Source organism: Exophiala viscosa, assembly GCF_022695815.1.
Source record: "Exophiala viscosa unplaced genomic scaffold EDD37scaffold_11, whole genome shotgun sequence".
Taxonomy (NCBI): Eukaryota; Fungi; Ascomycota; class Eurotiomycetes; order Chaetothyriales; family Herpotrichiellaceae; genus Exophiala; species Exophiala viscosa.
The window spans coordinates 932172-957183 of NW_026944363.1; the positions used below are offsets into that span (position 1 = coordinate 932172).

The 25012-nt window shown below is 51.6% G+C and overlaps 11 protein-coding genes across 11 annotated transcripts; 8 read left to right on the forward strand and 3 right to left on the reverse strand.

The window, feature by feature from the left end:
- Positions 1-136: 136 nt before the first annotated feature.
- On the forward strand, positions 137-1662 carry EDD37DRAFT_612573 (uncharacterized protein; the record flags this gene model as incomplete). Its single annotated transcript, XM_062815369.1, has 3 exons — positions 137-1034; positions 1092-1478; positions 1535-1662. The coding sequence occupies 3 exons, from the start codon at positions 137-139 to the stop codon at positions 1660-1662; spliced, it is 1413 nt and encodes a 470-aa protein (XP_062667015.1).
- Positions 1663-1918: 256 nt separating this feature from the next.
- EDD37DRAFT_639857 (fatty acid hydroxylase) lies at positions 1919-3627 on the reverse strand. The gene is made up of 3 exons (XM_062817200.1): positions 3463-3627; positions 2255-3407; positions 1919-2202 (listed from the first exon to the last, which is right to left on the reverse strand). The coding sequence occupies exons 2-3, from the start codon at positions 3358-3360 to the stop codon at positions 2124-2126; spliced, it is 1185 nt and encodes a 394-aa protein (XP_062667016.1). The 5' UTR covers positions 3361-3407; positions 3463-3627; the 3' UTR covers positions 1919-2123.
- Positions 3628-3849: 222 nt separating this feature from the next.
- On the forward strand, positions 3850-4811 carry EDD37DRAFT_612575 (uncharacterized protein; the record flags this gene model as incomplete). Its single annotated transcript, XM_062815370.1, has 2 exons — positions 3850-4410; positions 4458-4811. 2 exons carry the CDS (start codon positions 3850-3852, stop codon positions 4809-4811), a joined length of 915 nt encoding a protein of 304 aa, XP_062667017.1.
- A 1611-nt stretch (positions 4812-6422) lies between these two features.
- On the forward strand, positions 6423-8141 carry EDD37DRAFT_653429 (uncharacterized protein; the record flags this gene model as incomplete). The annotated part of the gene is made up of 1 exon (XM_062818568.1): positions 6423-8141. One exon carries the CDS (start codon positions 6423-6425, stop codon positions 8139-8141), a length of 1719 nt encoding a protein of 572 aa, XP_062667018.1.
- Positions 8142-8226: 85 nt separating this feature from the next.
- EDD37DRAFT_639865 (uncharacterized protein) lies at positions 8227-10861 on the reverse strand. The gene is made up of 3 exons (XM_062817201.1): positions 10446-10861; positions 8790-10391; positions 8227-8742 (listed from the first exon to the last, which is right to left on the reverse strand). The coding sequence occupies exons 1-3, from the start codon at positions 10698-10700 to the stop codon at positions 8455-8457; spliced, it is 2145 nt and encodes a 714-aa protein (XP_062667019.1). The 5' UTR covers positions 10701-10861; the 3' UTR covers positions 8227-8454.
- Positions 10862-11094: 233 nt separating this feature from the next.
- Positions 11095-12341, forward strand: EDD37DRAFT_146205 (TDG/mug DNA glycosylase). The gene is made up of 2 exons (XM_062809623.1): positions 11095-11266; positions 11316-12341. Exons 1-2 carry the CDS (start codon positions 11176-11178, stop codon positions 12218-12220), a joined length of 996 nt encoding a protein of 331 aa, XP_062667020.1. The 5' UTR covers positions 11095-11175; the 3' UTR covers positions 12221-12341.
- Positions 12342-13928: 1587 nt separating this feature from the next.
- On the forward strand, positions 13929-16267 carry EDD37DRAFT_673875 (heterokaryon incompatibility protein Het-C-domain-containing protein; the record flags this gene model as incomplete). The annotated part of the gene is made up of 3 exons (XM_062819489.1): positions 13929-14144; positions 14191-14378; positions 14425-16267. 3 exons carry the CDS (start codon positions 13929-13931, stop codon positions 16229-16231), a joined length of 2211 nt encoding a protein of 736 aa, XP_062667021.1. The 3' UTR covers positions 16232-16267.
- Positions 16268-17282: 1015 nt separating this feature from the next.
- EDD37DRAFT_146210 (uncharacterized protein) lies at positions 17283-18257 on the forward strand. The gene has a single exon (XM_062809624.1). The coding sequence runs from the start codon at positions 17448-17450 to the stop codon at positions 18159-18161; it is 714 nt and encodes a 237-aa protein (XP_062667022.1). The 5' UTR covers positions 17283-17447; the 3' UTR covers positions 18162-18257.
- A 122-nt stretch (positions 18258-18379) lies between these two features.
- Positions 18380-19925, forward strand: EDD37DRAFT_639872 (uncharacterized protein). Its single transcript, XM_062817202.1, has one exon. The coding sequence runs from the start codon at positions 18774-18776 to the stop codon at positions 19746-19748; it is 975 nt and encodes a 324-aa protein (XP_062667023.1). The 5' UTR covers positions 18380-18773; the 3' UTR covers positions 19749-19925.
- A 385-nt stretch (positions 19926-20310) lies between these two features.
- Positions 20311-21414, forward strand: EDD37DRAFT_612582 (palmitoyl-CoA hydrolase; the record flags this gene model as incomplete). Its single annotated transcript, XM_062815371.1, has 1 exon — positions 20311-21414. The coding sequence occupies one exon, from the start codon at positions 20311-20313 to the stop codon at positions 21412-21414; it is 1104 nt and encodes a 367-aa protein (XP_062667024.1).
- Positions 21415-21677: 263 nt separating this feature from the next.
- EDD37DRAFT_146416 (prefoldin subunit 4) lies at positions 21678-22718 on the reverse strand. The gene is made up of 4 exons (XM_062809625.1): positions 22594-22718; positions 22365-22493; positions 22191-22258; positions 21678-22134 (listed from the first exon to the last, which is right to left on the reverse strand). The coding sequence occupies exons 1-4, from the start codon at positions 22609-22611 to the stop codon at positions 21942-21944; spliced, it is 408 nt and encodes a 135-aa protein (XP_062667025.1). The 5' UTR covers positions 22612-22718; the 3' UTR covers positions 21678-21941.
- Between the last annotated feature and the right edge of the window lie 2294 nt (positions 22719-25012).

Sequence of the window (25012 nt, forward strand, 5' to 3'; positions counted from 1 at the left end):
CTTTACAACAGCAAAACTGTACACCGTTGAGCGAATCAAATTTCCACAAGATCCCAACTTCGATTCCTGATCGAACCAAAAAGCTATACTTCGCCGGTCGAAGACCCAATTTACAACTATTGCAAACACTTCAACCATGTCTTTGTCCAAACTGTCCGTGCGCAGCGCCCTTCTTGGGTTGCTTGCTGCAGTTCCTTTCACCTCAGCTCACACCTGGATTGAGCAGATGATGGTCATTGCTCCAAACGGTACACTGGTCGGTACACCAGGCTTTGCTCGTGGCAATGTTCTGCGTGGCACTGCCGGCTTCAGTGATCCCACCATGGTCAACCTCCTTCCACCAGATGGGCGCACAATCAACGAGCTCCTTTCCACCGACCTGATGTGCAAGTCCACCCAGACTGCCCAGAACCAAACCTCCGGCAGCCCGAGACTGCAGGCAGCTGCTGGGTCAGGCATCGCCCTCAGATATCAAGAAAACGGTCACGTCACCCTACCAGACAATCAGCCAGGCAAACCTGGAAACCGTGGCACAGTCTACGTCTATGGTACCACTCAACCTAGCCCGGACGATGCCTTCCTTGCCATCCACCGTGTGTGGAATGCCGACGGCACAGGTGGTGATGGTCGTGGTGTTCTCCTCTCTACTCAAAACTTTGATGATGGACAATGTTATCAGATCAATGGCGGCACAATCTCCGCACAGCGCCAGAAGGAATTCCCTCATCCAACCGACAGTCTTATGGGTGCCGACTTGTGGTGTCAGCAAGACATTGAGATTCCGTCTACCGCGCCAAGCGGGCAACCCTACACTCTGTATTGGGTGTGGGATTGGCCAACTCTGCCAGGCACATCAGGCTTTCCTGACGGAAAGCAAGAAATCTACACCACTTGCATGGACGTTGATATTGTCGATGATGGTTCCTCGGAAGCATTCTCCAAGCAGGATGTCAGCTTTGACCAGGGTCAAGCTCTCGACAACGCAGCTGTTTCTGCCGAGCTGACAGATATCGCCAACCCCACGGCTGTCTCAGGTGAGATCATACTGTTCTCTGTTGCTAACGTATCGCAACGACTAACAAATTCCCCAGGCACGGTCATTCCCTTCTCAGCATCCGCAACCGGTCCTGTCTCGGGTGGTGCCAGCGCAGCCAGTGCAGCTGCCTCTGCCACTGAGACGGACACTGCCATTCCGGCATTCTTGTCCGTCCACACTGGCTCAGTGACTGGTGCTGGCGTTGAGACTCAGACTTTCAGCGTCATTCCCATTAGTGTCACCTACACCACTACCCAGGAGGTGTCGGCACCTACAGTGACTGCTGCCGCGACGACTGGTTCTTCTGGCCATGGCGGTCACAACGGAAACGGCAGTGGTGGTGCTGAAGATGCAGCCGTTGCTACATTCACTGACTACGATTCGATCACACAGACTGTCTTTGAGACGGTCTACCAAACAAAGTACACCAAGCGAGCTGAAGGTCAGTCTAATCATACTCGGTGGTGAAATGTTGGCACATTGACTAACATCCATCAGCACCCGCACCGACTGTTGCACCTTTCCGCGGTTACCAGCTACCCGCCCAGGCACCTGCAGTGGAGGCGTCGACCGCACACCCTGCATTCCGTCTCCGTGCACGGAATCCTTTTGCCTGGTTCTTATGATTGTGATTGTGACGGTGATGACTGATGAACATTGTGCTGTTGAGGGCTTGCAGGACGGCTTCACACATGTGCTTTGCCAATCTTCATGAGTTGGGAGGGATCTTGGGACAGATGGGATAAGATTCTTGAACACAGCATCTTGCATGACACTTTAGCATCACACATATTGGGGGCCATTTTTTGGATAAAAAGAAACCCAATTCCAGAGAACGACAGTACGAAGCAATGAATAGCATTTTCCATTCTACCTTGATATCCCTTTCAGTATCGCAGCAGTATGTGGGTGATGAAATTTCGTTCAAGCATTAGAAATTATTATAGAGTACATCCTTTCCTACACCTGCGCTGCAGCACAAACCAAACCATGGAGCACAACGCTCATTCTCGAACGACATTCTATCCTGTCTATGCTAATATTTATACAAGTTCCGCCGCTCTAGGTCGGGAAAACAACAAGGACTTTATGAAGTTTTGATCGGCTTCGCATACTGGAGTTCCGTGCCCCAGATGTAGTCCCAGAATTTGGAGGTGACGCCGAATCTAGAAGACTTAGTCAGCACTCGTGCAAGACGTAGATATGAGTAATGCCCACCCTAACTCAAAGTTTTGGTAGTGATGGGCCAGATGGTACTTCTTCAGCTCCCTCACGAAGCTGGGCAACTGGTGGTGGTGCAACCAGTAATGTGTGCAGTCGTAGCAGATGTAGCCGAAGATACCGCCGGAAAAGACGGTGATAGCGGCGTACCAGTTATACCAGAAGACAGCGTGCGCGAGCTTGTAGAACGGCGTGGCGAGTACTACGAACAGCGTAGGAGGCATGACCAGCCTGTATTTGTCCATGGGTAGGTAATGGTGGATGCCGTGGAGGAGGAAATGCAGGGTCAGAGCCACAGGATTGTCAGGCAGGTAGTAGTCGAGATGGAAGAGGAATCGGTGCAGGATGTACTCGACCAGAGTCCATAGGAACAGACCCAGAGCCCAGTATAGGGGACCCTGCGGCACGGGCAGATGGGTGAGGCCCAGGTATGAGCCGTACAGCACTGGTGGCAGCCATAGGGTCGGAACCACGTACCACGCCGTCTTGGTGAGGGGTTCGAGGAAGTTTCCGAACAGAGGTGCAGAGTCACCGCCCCGGTAGTGTCGCGGACGATGGACTTGTTCGAGATAGAACTCCTTGGAGAACTTGCTGAAGAGCATCTGCGCGAAAAGAGGCCTGTTGAGGTCTAGGAATTTGTGCGTCTTCCAGTCCGTCTCCACGTCCGTGTCTTTGCTGAGGTCCTCGGCGGACGACAAACCGGTTGAGGCGTATGGGGCTCGGGTGGGCAGTTCATCCGTGTCAACCCCCTGTTTCTTGAGCTCTTCTTTGCCATTCGCGGTCGCGGGGAGAGGGACGACTTGGTCAGGGTGCGAAGAATTCGTGGCGGCTTTCAGGACGGGCTCGGTAGGCATGAAGCCAACAAGGCTTTCTTCCAGGATCTCGTAGGCAGCCTCGCTGTGAAAGTGTGATATCTCGTCTTCCATGATCTGTTTAACATCCTTGCCGGCATATTCTAGTACCAATTCACCGCCGCCGGGGTGTGAGTCAATGAAGTCGGTCACATCGAAAACGCGTTCGCCAATCGTCACATAGCATGACTTCTTGGTGTTGTGTGCCTCGACCTCTGCTTGAGGTATCGTGGGAAGCGTTCGGCCTGGCATGGTGTATGACAGTGACACTCGTGTGGACAAGATCGAACAAGACAGGTCTGAAAGGAGCGATAAGCGATACGTTCTGGACAGGACGCTGGCGAAAGGACTGACTGGACTGGCGCAGAGGTACAAAGAGATGGGAAAGGAGTGCTGATTGTTTTGAGGTATTAACGGCAGGTCACCTCATGGAGACTTTTTGCCTCCCTGGAGAATCAGTGTCATGCAACTCGGTTTACGAGGTACGAGGCTTTCTCAATGTGCAAGGGTTCGTGGCGTGTCTGGACCGCGTGAAATTCTTAATCTCCCGAGACTTCCGCAGCCGAAAGATCACTCCATAATTTTAAATGAGATTAGATTAGATTGGCAGGCAGCAAGCTACTAGTACGGTCGAGCACGGGATCGATGACGCATATACACGCTGGATCGTCTTATCCGTACTTTTGACAGAGGTTCACCCGTCACCTTTACCATGTTTAACGTGTCTGATGTTCTCTCATGATGCCGAAGCGAAAAGCAAGTACATCGTTCCGGAAGGAGACTGATGCGGGCCATAACCAAAAGGTCGAGGCGACTCCTGCAGAAGAAGTTGAAGAAATCGATCAAGATGACATTTGCCCCATCTGCCATTTGCTTCTCTATCGACCGGTTCGGACTCGATGTAATCACACCCTGTGCGAAGCGTGCATGGCTCATTGGGCTGATGTCTCCATCACCTCTCAAATGACTACGGTCGGATTGGATGATCAAGCCGTGGTCCTATTACCGCATGAAATCGAAACGAGATGTCCCATGTGCCGGACTTCCACGACCGCCACATTTGATCCGTTAAGAGAATCAGCCTTACGACGACAGTATCCCAAGTCATTCAAGGCCCGTGAGATAGAGAGTACCCTGGCAGATGAAGATGATGTCGCCACTAAAATCGAGATTCTCACCGTGTACATCGGAAACCAGCACAGGCTCATCAGGGCGTACGACGAATCTAACAACAGGCATGACTGGACGTTCTTTGTGAGACCCTCGAGGACCGATTTGATCGAAGAGATGCAGATCTTCCTGGTAAGCATGCTTCCACCACGCGTTGAGTTTTGCCAATTGATTTCCAGCACCCAACGTTCCGCAATCCACGAGTCATCAAGCAATATCCGCCATACGAAGTTCGTCGCCTTGGATGGGGATATTTTACGATCTTTGTCAATATCATTCTCAAAGCTGGTTACAGCTGGGTTAGCTCCGAAGCCGAGGATACGCCTGACGGGGCCCCGAAAGGCAAGCTGCCGCTTGAGTGGACTCTGGATTTTAACGGACGTGGATCTCAAGGACGATTGAGGCTGAAGGTGAGAAAAGAGAAGGAGGGTCAAGAAGCCGAAGATGAAGAAGAACGTGAGGAGGTGAGAAGGCTGTGGGCGAGGCAACGGGTGGCAGACCCTGACTGGGGCGATCCCGAAGATGTCTCCTAGGAAATCGGTGGTCCTGGGAAGCCGACGTGAGGCTCATCACATGCACCACCCTTGTTAGGCCTGTCGGCCGTTGACAACAACTGAGTCATTTCCAAGGTTTATGAGCAACATCCACTTGAACCACATCTGATGCGAATGTCCCTTGGGGAAGGGCTGGAGTCATGAGCCACCGACATTCCCCCAAACGTCTTGATTGTACTGCTGCCGCTACGGTCGCAGATACAAAGCAGACGTCTCAACGTACGTATCGGGTCAAAGGGGACGATACGAGAGCTGGAGACGCGACTGTAGAGGCGCCAATCTCAAGCCAGCCGGTCACAGCAGTTTGTCATCGAAGCTCGTCTACATTGGCCTAAATTCATCTCACCTCCAAGTACCGACATCCCACCGTACAAGGCTAGGCACACTTTACCATGGACACGATGTCCGCCATTCCGGCAGTGTCCCTGCCGTGTGTACTCCTCGTGTCAGCAACGCGCAGATCACGAGCCCGCCAGGCGTTCGACACTTGAGTCATAACGACGAAATCGCACATAACCGGACGAGAACCGTAGAGTAGCAGGGACGATCGCGGAGCCGGCAAATGGTCTACCATGCGGGCTGGTGAATTTCCCGCTTGACCCGACGGCGACAGCAAGTATGTCGCAAAGGCGATCTCAACTCATCCAACGTGGGGTCGACTAGGAGCGCCTTTCGAACAAACCCACAGGGACGACATGACACGAACATTCGTCCTCAATCAGACAAACAGACGTGCCTTTAGGCGTCACGTTCGAGCAGGTTATCTGACCATGCAATCAACACGCCAGCAAAATGTTCGACACAATGCGAAGCTTGCAAATTTCCACATGCATATTCGAGCACAAGTTGCACGACCTGTGCATTCCATTACCAACCACATCGTGAGGACTAACCAAGTATGGTGTCGCATGGCACGGTGTTTGTGAGGCTCATTTGCATGCAGTCGTCACTGTCTGCAAGTCATAGGCAGAGAGCATATGCAGGTGTTGTGCCAGACTTATTTCTGGGTCTTGGAATGATTCTGCCTGTTCCCGACTCGTCACCCGATACGAGAAATCAGAGTTAACCTTCATGGCTAAGCATTGCGGGGTCGAATGGACGATTCTCTCGGCGAAAGGAATTCCGCCTGTAGGCCTGCAAACTGGCAGACTGAACGAATCGATAGGCGTTGACTTCACGGCTGAGGGGGCTATGCTTGGCTGGCCTAAGGCTTAAGAAAGGTACGCGCGTATTCGGTCTTATGGTTCAGCAGACTGGCTGACCAATTAAACCGCAGTATTGCGGCAAGGTCGTTACTCTTTTGGGCAGTTTCGAACACCATACCCTCCACAGTATAGAGTATCCGAGCCGACATCGAAATTGTGAAGAGCCTGAAGGGCGAGGCCCTCAAAGATAAAAACCCGTGCTTGAGCCCAAGTCAATCTCTATCTTCACATCATCTTCTGCAAGATACTCGCTAGCCTTCCCTAAACGCATCCATACTACTGCTGCGAGATCACTCTTCCAGAAAGACTGCACCAGGCATTGCAACAGGACTCACGTTTGAGACAGTTTTTGTTCGCGTTCCTGAAGATGGATTGCATTCATGACATGTCGACGCAGCAGTTTCTCACGGCTACGATAGAGATGGAATCTTTACCGAGGTCGTCTGCCGACGACAGCGAAACCACACTGGTGGACATAAAGCCACTCAAGAAGAGATCAAGAAAGCAGTCAGTGGCTGCGTCAATGACCACTCAAAAGCTAGCCAAGCAGGTCCAGCTAGACGATAAGGCCCAGCCCGAGAGCGAAGAAGACAACAAATCCCAGCCCAAAAGCCAGCAGCCAAAAAGCCCCCAGCCCCAGAGCCAGCAAAGCAAAAAGACCCAGACCAAAAGCACCCAAAACAACAAGTCTCAGTCAACGAAAGCACTTTTCGCTGAAACATTAGGTGGGAGTATGGCCTCGTCAGTCGTATCACCCGTCCCAGACATCGAATCAAACGACCTTCTCGCACGACTGAAGCATGCCAAGGCACTCAGCTATCAGAAGCCTGATTACGAAGGCAGGATGATCGAGAAAAAGGTGGTCACCTCCACGTTGAAAGCACAAGTGATGACCATGGATATCGGCAGCGCCACATCTCTTGCCGAGAGTCCCCGACCGAAGAAGAAAAGTAAGGACATCCATACATTCACTCTCGACGACTTTGCCGCGATTTCAGCATTGAGCACGCTGGTCGAAAGATACGGCCGAGTATCTCACATGGGCGTTCTTGATCCTTCCTACAGTTTTTTCATGAGCAAAGATCGCCAAGCAGCACTCTACTACAAGGTGAAGAACAACATAGCAGTTGTTGGTGGCGAGCCTCTCTGCTCCCCAGACCGATACGATAGTGTTTTCGAAGAATTCAGACGTCTGCGGAAACATCGTGGCTGGGGCATTGCCTTGCTCGGAGCATCAGAGAGCTTTCTTTCATACGCCAATGGGAAGAAGTGGGTGACGATGCGCTTCGGAACAGAAAGAGTCCTCAACCCACTCACCAACCCTGTCCTGCAGGAGAAAGAGGGCAAAAGAATAATCACGCAAAACAAGCAAATGCTGGATCCCGAACGAGGCGGTATCTCGGTTCATGTCTACGTACCAGCTCAAGGTCGTGACGAGCTTCTCGAGCAACAACTTCGACACATCTACGACTCATGGCGAGACAACCGCAACAACTCTTCCCAGCCTCAAGCTTACATGACTGTCTTTGACCCTTTTGCCATCCCAGTCCTGATGACATACATCTACACGCGAGACCGCGAAGGCCAGTGCAATGGCTTTGCAGCTCTACGAAAGATCGGTGCTGACAATGGCTACCACATTGACCCATACTGCGCCGTTCCCACAGCTCCACGAGGCATCACGGACTTGCTTGTCTTCTCAGCAATGTCACTCTTGCACCATGCCGGCATTGACTATTTGAGCTTCGGATTCGAGCCCGCTACTGAACTCGGCGAAGTCACAGCCCTGTCACGACCGATGGCGTCCATGACCAAATCATGCTATCGTCGTGCATTCCGCCACTTGCCCATCGGGGGCAAGAAGGCTTACCATGACAAGTTTCGTCCCGACCCAGAGCTGGAGTCAGGCTTGTACATTGTTTATCCTGACGGGCGGCCTAGTATCCAGCATGCAGTGGCCACCTTACACATTGCCAATATCAAGGTCAGAGGCCTTCTGCAGAAGGAGGTGCTTGGACTATGGAGACGTGGAGAGACCACTGAAGGGAAGAAAGAGGCCGGCTCTGAAAAGAAGGATGCATCAAATGGATCAACCCAGTCATGAGGAAAAGGGAATTGGATTTGAATGTCTTATGTTCTCGGTTTTCAGCGTGCATTGGAGGGTTCCTTTCGGCTTACATTGGTACAATATTAAATCTTACATTATGCACCGCACCACAAGGTCTATGCTCGTACCTCTACCACTTGTGTCCATACAACTTGCAGCATGCCTACTGCTCAGGAAACCCTTGTCTCGTGACACGCCTGTGAATCGTCTCATAAGTCTATCGTCATCGTTCGAGGATGACCAATAGACACATTGATTCTCTTGGTTCTCTCGAGCCTTGAACAACATCGAAAACACTCACTGCCCATGCTCACCAGAATCCGCTGGACCGAACAAATCTTTCTTGATGCTCCTTCAGACTCGCCCAGTGAACAAGCTCTTCATCTTCAATCTCCTCTGGGGTTCTCAACAAGCTTCCAGTATTCCCGTCAGATACTCCCCGATACCGCCCAGGACCTAATCTCTCCAACTTGGCCAATATGTCGAGGAAGGTATGCAGATACTTATTGACACTCTCCGAGTCCAATGTCGGCATGGAACTCATACGAGCACGTTTTGTCTCGAGTAGAGTTGACGCGACAGTTCGTATCTTGTTGCACTGCGAATCGTCAGTTCTTATTCATGTAAGAAGGAAGCCAAACTTACAAAGCTCATGCCGTTCGGCTCCATATTCACCTGGTTGATGCTCTTGAGCAGCAGAGCCATATCACGAACAATATCTTCGCGCTCCACAGCCATAGTTTGTTCCCCAGCATCCATCAAGCTGTCACTGGGTGTCCGACCGGCAGCCTCTCTGTAGCCATGCTCCATGCCCGTGGTGATGATTCCAGTCGTGGGAGAAGAACTGGGCATAACTTTGTCCGAAGTGAGATTGGCTTTGTCACGTTCGACGATGTCATATAGGTTCCAGAATCTTTCCACCAGGTAAGACCTGGATGATAATTGTGTGGCGTAGATATTGGCCTTCTGGATCTCAAATTGTACAGTTCTCTTAGAATGCGGCACCGGGTACTGCCCGTGGGCACCAAGAGAATCTGCAACTGGATCAGACTGCACGCCATCACGGTCGTTGAACAATTGTGCATAGGCCGACATATCGCTCTGCGTAGGAGGCCACTCGCCAAAGCCGTCGGACGGATGCAGTTGTAGCTCCTTGGGTGCGTTTTTTGTTGCTTCTTTGACATTTTGTAGAGCACGACGAATAATCTGGCGTTGACGATCCCAGTCATAGACCGTATTAGCACCAAATGCCATCTCCAACGCGGCCAGGAAGTGAAATGCTCTAAAAACCTTGACGTTCAGGTTGAACCCCACCAACTCCGACACGACACCACGAGGCTGAGGAAATATTTGGTCCTGTGTGATATTCTCGTCGTCGACCTCGACTGGTAGAGGCGGAAGCATTTCTGCATGTGATACTGGAGGCATCAACATGTCACCTTCGGCTTCATCGAGTTGACGTGCCGACATGGCGCCCACAAAGAGCAACCAAAACAGTCGGCGACCTGACTCTTGATAGACATGATCGACCATTGGTGGGTATGATCCGCCGGGTGTCACCGAAGCCGATCGACTAACCTCTGGCCGATGGAAGCCAAGCTCCCGGGTAAGCATTGTACACTCGCCGAGATACAAGCGCAAACGTGATGTGTTTAGCACATAAGCAGCTGCCAGTCCTGTCAGGTAGCTGGCGATGGCATCATACAGGCCAAGAGACCGATCCAGGTATCCGAGACCACGAGCTTCGATGAAGACTTGATGACATCGCTCTATTACGGCACCTGCGTTGGGAAATTGTGATCTTGCCGGCTCTGTAGTGAAGAGTTGTCTGGGTCTGCGTGGAAATGAAGCCACGAGGCATTCTACCATGGAGGCAATGAGAGCCAGAAATGTTCGGTCCGTTCGGTCCTCTCTGGCCTCGAAAGACCGACGGAAAGTCGGTTCATGCGGAAGAGGGATCAGAGGGTGAATGTATGTGAAGTAGTCGTCCAGAAGAATCTTCAACGTCGGCAGGTCGCAAATTGACTCGGCCGACAGAAGCACAGGGGCAGAGAGCGCTGCCAGACTGTATGCTGCATCATGGGTTGGGGAACCTCTGGAAACTTCATAGCCGCCTCCTTCGAGTTTTTGTCTCTTGATGGCCTCCGCATGTCTGTTCGGCGGTCCGCGACGACGACTCGGTCGATCAAAGGTACATGGAATATCGAGAGCAGCGCAGGATTTGCATGGCGGACCAGCCTCGTCGCACTATTTGTCACTGTTAGCTTCTGGCATGCATCGACGGTAGAGGCGCATAGATACCTTGACTTTTCGTACGCTGCAGCTGTCGCATGCCTTCCTCAAGCGGATTTTCGGCTCCGAGCTTCCAGCTTTGGCTTTGGGTTGTTGTTCTTGGGCAGGCTCGAGATCAGGGCGGGGAGCCGACACGGGCAGCTCGAACTGGTTTGGGAATGCGGATTGAATCTGGTATGCGGTAGGGTCTTCATATTTGTATGCGCTTCCCGAGTCCTGGGGTTGGGAGGACGCGTAAGGGACTGTAGGAGATATAGACGACATCGGAAATGTATCCCTACCTTGTCGTCCGGGTTGCCTAGGATTCGAGAACTCACACGGGTGAACGTCGGCAGACGACTCGAACAAGTGGGAGTTTTAATGGTAAAAGGTCGGGGCAAAGAGGAAAAAGGTGGAGGTGGAGATGGACGGGAAGATGGCTGGATTCGCGGAAAGCCAGCCTCTCGAAACGTCCTAAAGCAGCGAGACGATGTTTTGCATGCACTGTATCACTCTTTGCGGAAATGCAGTTCGGGAAAGCGAGATGATCTCAGATTCTGCCCAAGCGGGAGCCTGCGCAAGTCGTATTTCGAATGATGGATCGGAGTGAGATTGTGTAACCTCTACTACAGCTAGAATCAAGTCATTCTTCACTAGCAGTCGCCACTGGCTTGCGACCACACTCATTATGCGGGTTTCCTTTCCCGCACCGAGCCAGTCTGCTCCCTAAGTCCTGCCTTACACTTCACACAAAGACGAGATGTTTGAAACATCACCAGAGTCACTATCTGGGGCCCGGAACGCCGGATCGCCGGATCGCAGGTATTCAATTTCGCCAGTACCCGACCAGGGTGAGCCAGTCCCGGTATTGCATATATATCCAGGCTGATGCTGTAGCAGCGTCCTTCAAGAACCGTCTTAAGTCATTTGAGTATTCGTCTCTCGCGCAGACGGACGGTCCACGACGTTCCCCTCGAATCTCCGATAGGTCGTCCCCGCGGACCGCAACCAGCACCCCGAGCAGTACCCCAATAAGAAGGAAACGAAAGGTCTCGAATGGGCAGGACGATCTTGAAGACAGCTCGGCTTTCGAGTCGCCTGTCTCTAGAAGCGGTTCATCCACGCCCAGATTGAAGAAGAGCCGGAGCACAACGAAAGAGCGGGCGGCAAAGGATCCTTACAATCCAGTCAACAATCTGGTAGACAGTCTACGTCCAGGACTTACACTTGTCTGCATTGGGCTCAATCCAGGGCTCATGACAGCTGCTACTGGCCATGCTTATGCCCATCCGTCAAACCGATTCTGGCATCTCCTCCACGACAGTGGCGTTACACCGAAGAAGCATGTTGCGGCCGAAACGAGAGACCTCCAGGAACTATACTCAATTGGCAATACAAACATATGTGAGAGGCCGACCAGAAGCGGGGATGGCCTTAGCAAGTTGGAACTCGAGGAAGGAGCCATGACGCTCGAGAAGAAGATTGCCAAATATAAGCCAGAAGCCGTGGTCATTGTGGGCAAAGGAATCTGGGAAGCCATCTGGATGGTCAAGAAAGGCCAGAAGAGATTTAAAGACCTCGATTTTCATTGGGGCTGGCAAGACGAGGATATGCAGGTTGGCAGAACAGTCGACGCCGAGGGAGAGGTCATCTGGGCAGGATCGAAGACATTCGTGGCCACTTCCACCAGCGGGCTTGCAGCAACCCTGAGACCACCCGAGAAACTTGCTATCTGGAAGCCGCTGGGGGAGTGGATGACCCGTAAGAGGCATGAGACCGAAGCATCAGGTCTGTCGCTGGGCTGATTGAAATTCTCTTTGTCCTCCCACTTTGCAACATTGCTAGCCTGAGGCAGACAATATGATCATGTCGTCCTAGGTACTGCTGATATATGCCTTGCCGCTTTTCTTGAGGGTCGAAGTCCGCAAGCTAAAAGCGGCGTCCTCCATCATTGCCAACGTGCCAAGAACTTATCTACTATGAGGTATTCCTGGAAGATGGTCTTGCCACCATCACACACCTCTGGGGAATCTCCACAGACTGGGCCATGGATTACCATGTACCTATAGGGCTCTGCGGGTTTGATGGCCTGTTTTCGAGGTCTTGCATGACTGTAATCTTTCACGGAACAATCTTGCCGGAGAGATATCTTGAAGAGCATTGCGAAAAACCCTTATCCTGTTGTACTTCGCCTTTGATGCTCAAAAGCAATGTGACCAACATTTGCTGATGTTGACACTGTGAAAAGAGGAAGTTATAGTACATGATGTGGCATACAAGGACTTTCGCATGCAGTCATGGCAATGCAATACTCGTATCGACGAGGCTCACGACTCCAGCAACATTTCTTTGCATCTCTGCGCGGTTGTGTATCTCCACCATGAATTAGGCAACCCCGTCCACCTTCGTGATGTGATAAAAGCCAGCGCCACTGTTTGGTCATCGCCTGCGGAGAAACTGTGCCGAAGGAGCACCACTGCATAGGGATGCGCATGATCATCCTACTACCCCACTGGGCTTCCGGGTCAGGTATGTTGTTTACATTTATACAGTCTACGCACAACTTGAGGAATCACTATTTGATTTTGGGCTGTGACAATCCATTTGCCTCTAACATTTGGGGCTGGACTTTCGGTAATGTCCTCACCTCCGTGGCTATGACCCTCATGTTGATCTTATATGGCCATGTCGACGCCTAGGTCTACACTTCAGAAGACATTGTTGCCGTCACCAGATCTCGATTCCACTGCGGGAGCAGAATGCACCGTGGTTTATGAGTAAGATGGAAGAAAGGATCAAGGGCTCTTGATACACTCTTGTCTTAGACCTACATCGACAGCCCGGGTACACCCATCACGAGAAGCGCTGTAATATCTCAACGCCCTCTCGGAGATCGGCCAGCCAGCAGTCAATGGAGGTGGAACGTTCAGCATTTCGCATCATCCTTCTTTGTGGTATCGGCATCGTCCTAGATTTCTAAAAGCGGCGGAGACCCCGAGAGGGCGGGGAGTGCAGGGATTCTGACTTCTCAATATCAATTGTTGCTACTCTGCCTCTTCGCACCTTCGTTGCAGCCATTTTTGCAGAAGGATGCCAGAATGTCAGCATGTTCAGCCATGGTATGATGATTCCATGCTTTTTGGTTCTTGATGCTCTCACGATGCTATTTCTGAAACACCGCCAAGATACCAAGATACCAAGACTTGAAGACATCCAGTCTGCGACAATCTGAATGGTTACGATGGGGCCAGGTGAGGATATTGAGGTAACTCAATAAGGCTGGAGTTATTTTGATTTGATGGCAAGGCCACGTCTTCAAAATCAGTCATTTTCTGTCTACATGCGCTGCTTCTCCCTTTCAATTCAGGTCTATTTGTATGTCTCTTTACCCTCGTTCGAGCCCCTACTAAACTACCTCTCGCCAACGACAATTCTGTCACACAATCTTTTACATCAGCGGAATTGAAGCCTATCAAGCCACTCCGAGCCGGGCATTTGCCAAAGTCAATTGATATGGCGGTATCATCATTCGGGGTCATCCTCTTGTGTGTAGTCAGCATCATCCTTCTTGCAACACCTGCCCATGCTTTTGGGGCAGGCAATATCGGTTCTACATCCAAGATTGAAGGTCAGAATTGGCGCCATGGTGACCTGGAGGACACACTTCTCACTATTGTGGCTGCTCGTGCGATGGGCGGCAAGAACTTTGGTAAATTAGACGTCAAAAGAGTGAGTGGTCCAGGCGAATCCTTCGACAGTGAGCTGACATCAGCAGGTATATTTCGGTAACTGGCTGAGAGACTACAGTCAGGCCGTTGATGTTGGAACCGTCAAACATGTCAGCGCCGAAGCAATTCGTATTCTGCTGTGGATCCTGGGGTTCATGTCGTTTGGTTATGGCTCCGGGGAGTTCGAAGTAACGACACAGCGGCTCGGATGCTATCGACCTGAAGAACATATCGAGTATGTTGTGACGACCTTGACACTGAAGCTTGCTAACATAAGCCAGCAATCCCAAAGACTATGCAGACAACGAAGATGCCAGAAAATACGACAAACGTCTCCGTGGTCCTGTCGATGAGCGTCGCGAACTATCTATCGACCCTCAGACTGGACTCAAGAACTACATTGCCACGGAGGGGTTAGGTATCGATACCTCGGCTGGTCTCGTGAGGAGGCTTTTCGGTCGATCGATTGAACTTGGACGTCAATACGCACACAGCAAAGACAAGGGAGATCTCTATGAAGCTCTTCGGTTGCTTGGAACTGCGAGCCATTGTTTGGAGGATTACGCTGCCCATTCCAACTATGTGGAGCTTGCATTAATCGAACTCGGCGAACGAGAAATCTTCCCGCACGTTGGACGCCGTACGCAAATCCAACTCCGTGAAGCACGACATCCTGTTTATCCAATTGTGACCGGTACGTTTGGAGGAGTTGACTTTCTCCATTCCGTCTGCGGCGAGTTTGACGACAAGACCACGCAAAGTGAGATCGAAGAACTTGAGGGAACCATGCAACAATTTCAAAACACGAACGGAAATTACAGCATTGTAGAAGATTTGTTGAACAAGATACCCTCTGGTGTCTTGGGTGGAAATGATCAGGCCGGCAAGGCAGACGAGTTGAAACAGAACTCTATGAATCATCAAATGCAGAATTCTCGCATATCTCCTCGACAGCCTGAGGAATGGACGCGCTATCTCAACGATGTCCAGAAGCAAATCTATCCGATTATCCAATGGCATGACGAGATCCTGCAGTCCATCACCGAGACAATCGAGCAAATCCCCATTCTTCCGGACCTGATCGAGCAGATACAAGATGCCATCAACGAATTCGTCTTCAGCCTCCTTGCACCATATGTGCTTCCTATCATCAATCAGGTCAAGAAGGAACTGAATACTGGATCGAGCCAGATCATCAAGTCCAGCCTGGATAAGCAACACGTCGTGTTCAAGGACGATAATTCCTCAGATCCGACCCACTCAATGTTGTCGAAAGATCACTTCTCCAATGTTCTCAACGAGCCTGCTGGCAAAGTTGCTCGACAAGTGATAGAATGGGTGGTTCCTCAAATAATTGCTTGCTGGGACGACGAACGCATCGATATTGGGCGCACACTCAACCGCATCATACAAGGCGTCCTTCATCACCCAGCACTACGTGATCATGGGCAGGACGGAGCTGGGGATGGTCGCCAATTGATGTTCAGGGTGGTAGAAAATTGGTGGCGGAGCAAGAGCGAGCAGGAAAGAGACAGCCTGCGTGAGCAACTCAGCCGCCGTGGAGTCGAGAATGGGAAGAACCACAAACCGGGAGTCAAGGACCATGGTCATGGCAGTCACCGCCCACTGGGTATGGCTAATGTGAACCCCAACAAGCCGTCGTCTGTGGCCAGCATAGCGTTCAACGGCGGCCAAAATCCTCGGCCTTCCGACCTTCCCATAGACCAATTGAGCACAATGGCTGGTGCAGCAGTTGGTGGTGGAGTTCTTGGATCTCTTGTCAGTGGCGTTGCCAGTGACCTTGGAAGCAGCTTACTTGGTGGAGGGCTCGATCAAAACCAGAGCACGTACCAGCACGAGTCCTACAGTCAAAATGGCGCCTTCACCCAGACCATAACGCAACTCGGGCAGTCACCGTCGGGTGACCGCTTCGGGCAAGCTCAGTTCTCACGAACCACAGGTCCTTTCGGGCAACAACCGCACGAAGAGTATGATCGGTTCGAGCAGAGCGAGCATGGAGGTCACTTGCAGAGTCAAGTCCACCACGAAGAACGCACAACTACCACGTACCATGAGGAGACTCGGTAAGTCTTCATGACTGACTCAAGTGAGCAAACGCCCTGACATGATGTGAACAGCCGGTTCGATGATGATCGCCCTTCACACGGACACCACGAACCCCATCGTCGTGATCCCGAACCTCATCACGGCAGACGACGTGATGACGAAGACCGAGACAGGTTCTCGAATAGACGTAGTGATCGAGGTTCGGATACATATAGTCCACATGAGCCTCGCAACGATGGATGGCGCCACGGCAATGAAGGTTACGGTCCCGATGGTGGCTATGGTGGTCCACCACCACGACAGCCTGACATTCATGTCAATATCGGCAGAGGCGAGTATGAGCCTGATAGATTTGGTGGCCCAAGACCACCCCGGGATCCACCTTTCAATTCTGGCGGCGATGGTGGTCCATGGCAAGCAGGATATCCCGGCAATGACGCATTTAGATATCGACGAGAAAGTGAGCCATTTGGCGGCCGACGGGGTAACGATGGATACAACGACGAACGACCCAGTGACGCGTATGATGGCCGCCATGGGAGTGAAGCGTATGGCGAGAGACGTGAAAGCGAGGCATACGGTGTTCGCCGACAAACTGATGTGTATGGTCAGAGTTCAGACGAAGTTCCAGGTGGGGATCGCTATGGTGAAGATGAGACGGATGCCTACCGACGACCAAGCCAAGCAAGTTTCAATGGTGATCGTGAGGACGAGTACGGCGCAGGCTCAATGGTCGGCGGATATGACCGCGGACAGCCCGAATTTGGTGGTGCAAGCAGACGGGAGTCGGCCTTCGAAGGTCAAGGGTATGGTCCGGAGAACGAGGGCGAAGAGTATGGCCGGCGACGAACTAGCGAGGCTGGTGGTGATGGCGAGGGTTATGGCGGGTATGAGTCGAGGTATTGAGGCGACTTGAGGACCATTATGTGGAATTACTCTTGCTAGAGTAGCCTCGCCGAAGTACATGGCTTCCCAATCTGCTGTGGTTGGTGCTGTAACAAAGGATGGTTAGCCGAAGAAGAACAGGGGGCCCAAGGCTGTATGGCGGAAATGGTCCGTTGCCTGGTGCTGACATTTGTCCCTTAGTCATCTAGGTCGTTCATACACCAATATAACAATCCACACCTGTTCAGAATGCCATTAATGGAATTGGGTATGCATCAGGTACAAGATCAATCCACTTGTGTTTTGCTCCGGCAAGCATATATTCTGTGATCAATACTGTCGGACATGAGACATGGCTATCAAACGGACAACGACCACACGCATCCGATTGTTTGAGCGGACAGGCCCCGAAGCAGTGATATATGACCTGTCCAGCCCAGGGTGTGTCACAATCACGATCCCCCCCAAATCACAGTGGACATCGGAAGCTCACTGGCACGAAACGCATACGGAATATCTCCAGATTCTTCACGGGCGTGCTGTTGTCAGACTCGGCCAAACTACAGGAGAATTTGGACCTGGCGACGGTGTCATTGAGGTACCTAGGCTCACAGTGCATGAGTGGCATCGTGTCAGGGAAGGCGATAATCAAGAAGATCTGGTTGTTCGAGAGTGGACTGTGCCGGAAGACGGACAGAAAGAGGTTTTCTTTCGGATGTTGAACTCGTTCCTGACGGAAGAGCGTCCTGCTTCGTTGTACACAGCGCCGCGAATGACGCCGAGATGGGTGACAGGGTGGATCGAGCCGTGGGTTGTCATGATGCAGTTGTTTGCTATCTTTCGGGCGTGCGACAATTGGCCTGTGTTTGTTGGAGGAGACACAAATACAAGTGGTGGATCACCGGGACTGTTCAGTTGGTATGTGACGCATCTTGTTCTGAGTGTCAATTCTTGGGTAGGATATGTATTTGGTCTGAGGGGCAGGTACAGGGAGTATGTGGCGGATGGCCTTCTTGATGGAAGGAGGCAGCCTAACAACAGAGATGAATCAAGAAAAGAGAAATAGCAGACAGCATACACCACAAAAGGACAATGCATTGTGCCCTGGAGATGTGAAATGGCCCCTTTAACGATTCAGCCTTACCCCCCGAGTACAGGCGTCATTGATGGGGCGGAAGTGCCCCGTACTTACCTGGCAGGTGCAGCCATTATCTTATCAGCCGCTAATTAAAGCATTCTCGCTTCCCGGATTCCCTCTTGACCGTTACCACGAATCATTCCATTTCTTTGTGCATCTTCCACCAACCTGACCTCCACTTCCACCTCTCGATACGAATTTGTCGCATCATGTCCACGCAATCCCTCACGGCTCGGCTGCCTTTCGCATGGTTTGTGTTTCGCAAAATGCTTGGAATTTCCTTGGTGCTTCTCGAATAACAGTTTCGTTGTCGTGCCTTCTCCCAGTATACCTGCTTCTCTCCGATTATACTCTGTCTTTTTGTGATAAGGCGTCCCAGCCTTGTCATCATTTTGACTCGCCACCTACAGGCGTTGTGATTACTGCCTACCTCCAAATCTGTTGCACTGTTGTGAGCCTCATCTGCCTCCTTACAATCTTCCTGTCGAGACTGTGCCTGGAATGCCTCGAACTTCCCTTCCTGCGCACTCATGAAGGAGGATGCAACCTCGATACAGTCGTGTGCGAGAAACCGCCTTTGATCTCTACACCGAGCGCGATGCCGTTGCTTGGTACATCACAGCAATCGCACTCGTTTCATCATGGATTGCGCTGGCAGGCTACATGATCTTCGCGCTCATTTTTACCTCTGACCAGTCCAACACCAAGGTCTCTCGAACCGTTCTTACGATCCTCGCCTCAAGCTTCCTCGTGATCGGCTATGGCGCAATCGCTGCAACAGCCTTCTACAGCCGCAGCCTCCTCTTCCTCTACGATGTGGCCCTCTTACCGATCCTTGCATCCTCTGTCATGGGCATCGTCGTCACCGTTCTGAATCATGCCTTGCATAGAAAATTCGCAGCCACGAATATTTATATCTACGTCCCTCTTGCGACAGCATCCACAACAACGATTGTGTCCGCGGTGCTCGCCTTGATCGTACACCGGAGGATATCCAAGATCAAGAGACTAGACAAAGAAAGGAGAAGACACGTCCCGAGGTGGGAAAGAGCCAGCGTTGCCTACGGAGACGTCGCTTCTACGACCGAGCTCTTACCTATCGATCCTCGTATGAGCATACCTGAAGACGAGGCGCAGCGGCAGCAGCTTCTGCGTCTTCTGCTGAAACGAGAGAATGCACGCTCTCCAGCAATGCCTGGCCCGGCGAGCACGTACAAGATCACCTTACCTGGGGAGGAAGGATCTAGTGGGTTACAGGTGGTGTCGCCTGACTTTCGGCCTCGAAGTGGCAGCCTCCCGAATACCAGCAAATGGAATCTTATGAGCAAGGTCACTCGAGAGCGAAGTCCACCTGTGGAAACGTTCAAGGATCATAGAGAGCGTCGGCGAGAAGAGATCGAACGGACATCAGTCTATTTGTCGACTCCACGAGCTGATAGTCCATGGGTGCATCCATCAGACGCGTCTTTTCCTTACCAGTCGCAGACATGGACACCCTCTACGCGGTATGCATAAGCCGACTGAGTGGATGTTTTGTTCATTTAGCGTGGCGCTGAGGATGTTACTTATGACCACGGAATCTATGTGAAATTGAATTAAGTGTATGTAAAAGACGATTTCTGCGCGATATGCGTGTGAAGCATGGAAAAAATAATCTATCTGTATGATGATTTCGGCTGGATTGGTTGATAATGTTTGTATCATATGTTTGTATCCCAGTCCGGGGTCATTCCACAACGGACCTCGGCTGTTTGGAGGTGTCAGCATTGAATCATTTGTGTACGGCCGAGCCATCTCCCTACCATAATTTATTCACGTCGGCAATCATACATATGCTGGTGATTTGACTGGGTTTAGGGCGCTCGCATCTCGTCGAAATTGAGAGAACCACTTTGATCAGTGCAACACAACCATGAGAACCTCATCATCGTACAACTGAGGGAAACCAGCATCACCCAGCCAGCCTCGCATGTACACGACTCGACTGCGCCCTCTGTTGAATAAACTCATCACCACCCTTCCAACGACGTTACGGACTGGCCTCAGTATCCTATCAAGACCTTACTCTACCGACACAATGTCAACACACGCCACGCTCATCAAACCTCCCAAATCCCTGCCCCACCACTCCCCGATCGAAAACGTCCTCCAACTTCTACCTCTAGTCGACATCGGCCCGGACATCTACACCAACGCCCGCCCACTCTGGCACCCACCAGGAGCGCGAGGTATATTCGGCGGCGCAGCCATAGCGCAATGCCTGTCCGCCGCGCAGGCGACCATTCCCACAGATTTCACGGTACACAGCATGCACTGCTACTTCGTGCTGGCAGGCAATAGCGAGATACCGATATTATACCACGTCGAACGGGTGCGAGACGGCAAGAGCTTCATCACGCGGACGGTGCAAGCTAGACAACGTGGAAAATGCATCTTTACCACCACACTGAGTTTCATGAAGGAAGGTAGCGGCGGAGCCCAAAGTGTCCAACACGCAGTGCGTATGCCGTCGGACGTCACCCCGCCGCCACCCGTGACCCGGACTCGCGGATTCGACGACGACAGACCGTTCGAGAGCCTGAGGTGTCCTGTGGCGAAACGCGGGAGCCCATCGGAACGACAATTGCGCCAGTGGGTTAGAGCTGTCGGACGGATCAGCGAGTGTCCCCCGAATGTGCGCGAGGAGGAACTCGTGAGTGGTCGCCGGGCTAATAGACCCGGTGATAATCACCAGGCTCACTTGTCGGCATTGGCGTACATGAGTGATAGCTATTTCATCGGGACGGTCGCTCGCGTGCATAATCTGAACAGGTTTGCGAATCGGCGGAATATTGAGAATACGTTGCGGTCTTTCAAGGGGAGCGATGCCGAGAGGGAGCAGATGAGGAAGTACCTTGAGGAGATTGCGCGGGAGGAAGATGAGGAGAGGGAAGAGATGGGTAAGACTGAAGATGATGGACGACGGGTGGGGATGATGGTCAGCTTGGATCATACAATTTATTTCCATAATCCGAGGGCGTTCCGCGCGGATGAGTGGATGTTGACGGAGATGGAGAGTCCTTGGGCCGGAGATGGGAGGGGGTTGGTGGTGCAGAGGATCTGGAGTAAGGATGGGATTCTGATTGCGACGTGTACTCAGGAAGGAGTTGTGAGGTTGAATCAGCAGCAGAGTAAGTTGTAGATATCAATGGGGACGTGTGGATGTGTGATGCCAGAACAGCGCGCTTGGTTGGCGTTTCGAGGATGGGAGGATGCATGCATATTCAAAGATATTCGAGCTGTGGTACCCGGCTGGCGGAGTAGCAGACTGATTGTACAATTTTCTGGTGTATTCTTTGATAGACGGGTGTCCCCCACTTGCACACAGTTCAGCCGAATGCTACTTTGGTCTGCTCGTCCGGACGCGAACGCCTCAAAGGATATGAAGTGACCCAACAGTAGACTACCTGTCAGGGGGTACTGTTCGTCCACACCGCGCTCTTTTGGACGGTGTATTGGTCCGTCGCCGCCTTGTACGTCAGCATCATGTGCCATGCTCTGCTAGGTACTTCCTGTGCGACACTAGGACGTCCAGAGCTCGAGCATTCGCTGCCTTGCTGCTCGCAAGCATCACCTTATTACCGGCCTCTGATCAACGAAGTCTCCATTGATCTGCCCGTCGGAAGCCGACCACTTCGTGCCTGTCCTGAAGCCGCTTTCTACTGCTGATCAAGCCTCGAGATTGATTCCTCTGCCGAATCTAGCGTACAGATGCGCCTTCAGTCCATCGATCTCTTCCTTGATCGTACTTAGTTCCTCCTCTAACGTCGAAACTTCGCTTTCGAGGTCTGTCGTCGCTGAAGCAAGGAGTTCTTGAGCTTCGCTGAGTGGGACATGCATGAATGAGTCCCCAATTTTGTATCTGCGGGCAGTTGGTTAGATGATGATGGCAGATGCCATGGAAGGGGGGACACCGACGGGACCAGATCATCTTCATCCGCAAGTTCGAGTTCAGTGGATAACTCTTCGAGGTCTTCTTTGTCTTTCTGCAAGTGGTGGTTAGCTTGTCCTGCACTATGATTCCCTTATGATGGTTGTGAGGAAAGGGACATTGACCGTATCCGGACACTGGGTTGATGAACCGCAACTTACCTGCTTCGTAGTCAACTCCTCCTCGAGCGATTTGCTACGGTTGTGTAACCTCGAGAAGGTGTTGATTTTGTCTTGGTCTTCTTTTGTGACTTCGGCGTCGGTGGACTCGGATTCTTCCTCTTTCGATAACTAAATATTCCAGTAAGTGACAAGAACGATTTGGATAGAGCGCATGTTTCTGTTCTCTGCCAATCACTGGTGGAAAGGACAATAGAGGGTTTTGACTCACCACTCTTCTGGAAAGCATTCTGTACTTGTGCACTCTGCGTGTGTTCAGTAGTATCTCTGCAGACACTCCGAGACAAGAGGATGGGTGTTCTGACAGTGATCAAATCAGCGTTCCATGAAAGAAAGGTAGTCGAAAAGTCAAGAGCCTGGTAGTCGGTCACTCAAGGCAAGGCTCCGACCCTGATATCTTGGCAGTTTACACTTCGCAGTAGTTGTTACGGTGAGCCAAATCGCATGCTGTGATGGCCTCCGAGCAGTTACGTCCATCTCATCTCCAACAAGGTCGCGCCTTCATCACTACCGTTCTCATCTGGCACGTGTGCATCTCATTGAAGTAGTGCACGCAGTCCTACCGAGAACCCCTCCTCCTGGTACATCAGAGGCCTACTATGATGTTGACCCCCAAACCACGATCTCGATACCTGCACGGCTTCTTAACCCTGTAGGTTTGCTGGTTACTTAGCGGGCCATTCTTTACGTATGCAGCTACAGCCACTACGAGTATCCTTTCAATGGCAGCCCTTCACCCACGACTAAAACTCATGCTTATCCGCTCATTGCTAAGTGGGTAAACCAGACTTACCAAAGCTTCATGCAGTTTACACACCAAGTGGATGCTCATCAGCTCTTTCGTTGCAATGATTGCAATGTTGGAATCCCTATAAACTACATGCAGCATACCTGCTGGACTTTCGGCTATACTTATGTATATGTGTGCGGGACAGCAGCCACATAACGAGAACTAGGATGACTTACGCAGCATTAACCCGAATTGCACATCGGAGACAGAGATGTACACATATACAATCGTTCGTTAGGACGTCCGGTAGGTCTTCTTCTGATTCCAAGCACACATCACTCCCTAGTATCTCTCTTAACAACCCTTTGGAGCGTTCTTTGTTTCGCCGGAACTCATATAGCCACTACCAACGTGACTTATCATCGACGTAAGCGCAACGTCCATGCAATTGATTGAACGTTCCCTGGCTCCATACCAGTTTGAGAAGCTCGACAAAGACAAACCGGTGAGACCTACTTCTTCAAGTGCTGGATGAAATGTGCTCGGGATTGATTGGATCAGTTCTCCTTGTTGTCAACCACCAGCTCGGCCTGCTGCAACTCGTCAAAGACTATACGACCGCTGAATTCCGAAATAATGTCCTCGCTCATGCTGCATTCGGCAAGCTGTTCGACCTGCCAGTGGTGATCATTCTGCACGCCAAACTTGAACTCGCTGCTTCCTTTTCCAACAAGCGCTGAAGGACTTTATCTTCCGCCGCTCACCCATCGCTCTCGGTTGCACCGTCCACACTTGCAACATCTTCCTTCTGATCTTGGCCGCCTTGTTCTCTGGCTTCCTTCTGTCCTTTGGTTTCGGCATGCTCGGCCTCGCCCTCAGCTTCAATTTCTGTTTCTGTCTCAGCCGTTCCTTCGGACTCGTGTCCAGATTCAGTCCCAGATTCTTCATCGCCTTCGCATTCCCCTGCCTCCTCCCCGCTCTCTTCTTCTTCCTCTGACTCCGTTTCGAAGCTGACGAAGCTAGACTCTTCATTTGTCACCCCGAAGCGTGTCGATGCGTGCCGCCGACCACGAGCAGGTCTGGGACGTCTAAACAGGTCAGCTTGCACCATATCACCACATTGGCAGTATCGTACGGCTGTTCCAAATGCACTGCGTCTGGCAGAGGTGCCCTCCGCCTAGGCAGCAAAGCCCTAGTAGGTATCGCTATCACCGCCAGGTTCACTGGCTTGACATCATGCCCCCGAAGAGTTTGCACTGCACTTGCGGATGCACGCCGGATCTTTGCCACTGGCCGCCCCCCAAGGCCACATAGACAGCTGCACATGTCGTTGGGAGAGACACGAGCGACATACTGAGGAGGAAAGCTCAGGAACAAGCACCAAAGGCAGTCACATCCATGATCTTTTCACACCAGTGCTTCTTGAATCACATGTAACAAAATGATGCAGAACAAATAGTCAAGGATTACTCCGTCAGTCTGACCGTCCGGCTGGATTCCTGCTGACAGGCCACCTGGGCATCGCAAACGACTGCCTAGGCTGGGAGACTGCAAGCCTTGGAGTGGGTAGGACTCTACAAACAACAACATCAACATCCTGGCGACAGAAGGTAAGGGCTGTTGCTACTAACATCATAGTAAGCATATCGGACCGGGATCCCTTGTGGCGGTGAAGAGCCGTTGGGTATAGAAGGATGATTCCTTTGTGAGAAGATGAGAGGGAGATCGGAAAGTGTGTTCGGAGAATGACGACTATTTTAGCATTGGATGGCAAGGATGGAAAGTGTCCATAGTGATGCGCTGTGATGCTCACGACTTTTGTTAGTCATCACCAAGCCGATGTGTAATATGAATAATATCACCTATCTTCAGGTCAGGCACGAGGTCACAGGGAAGATGA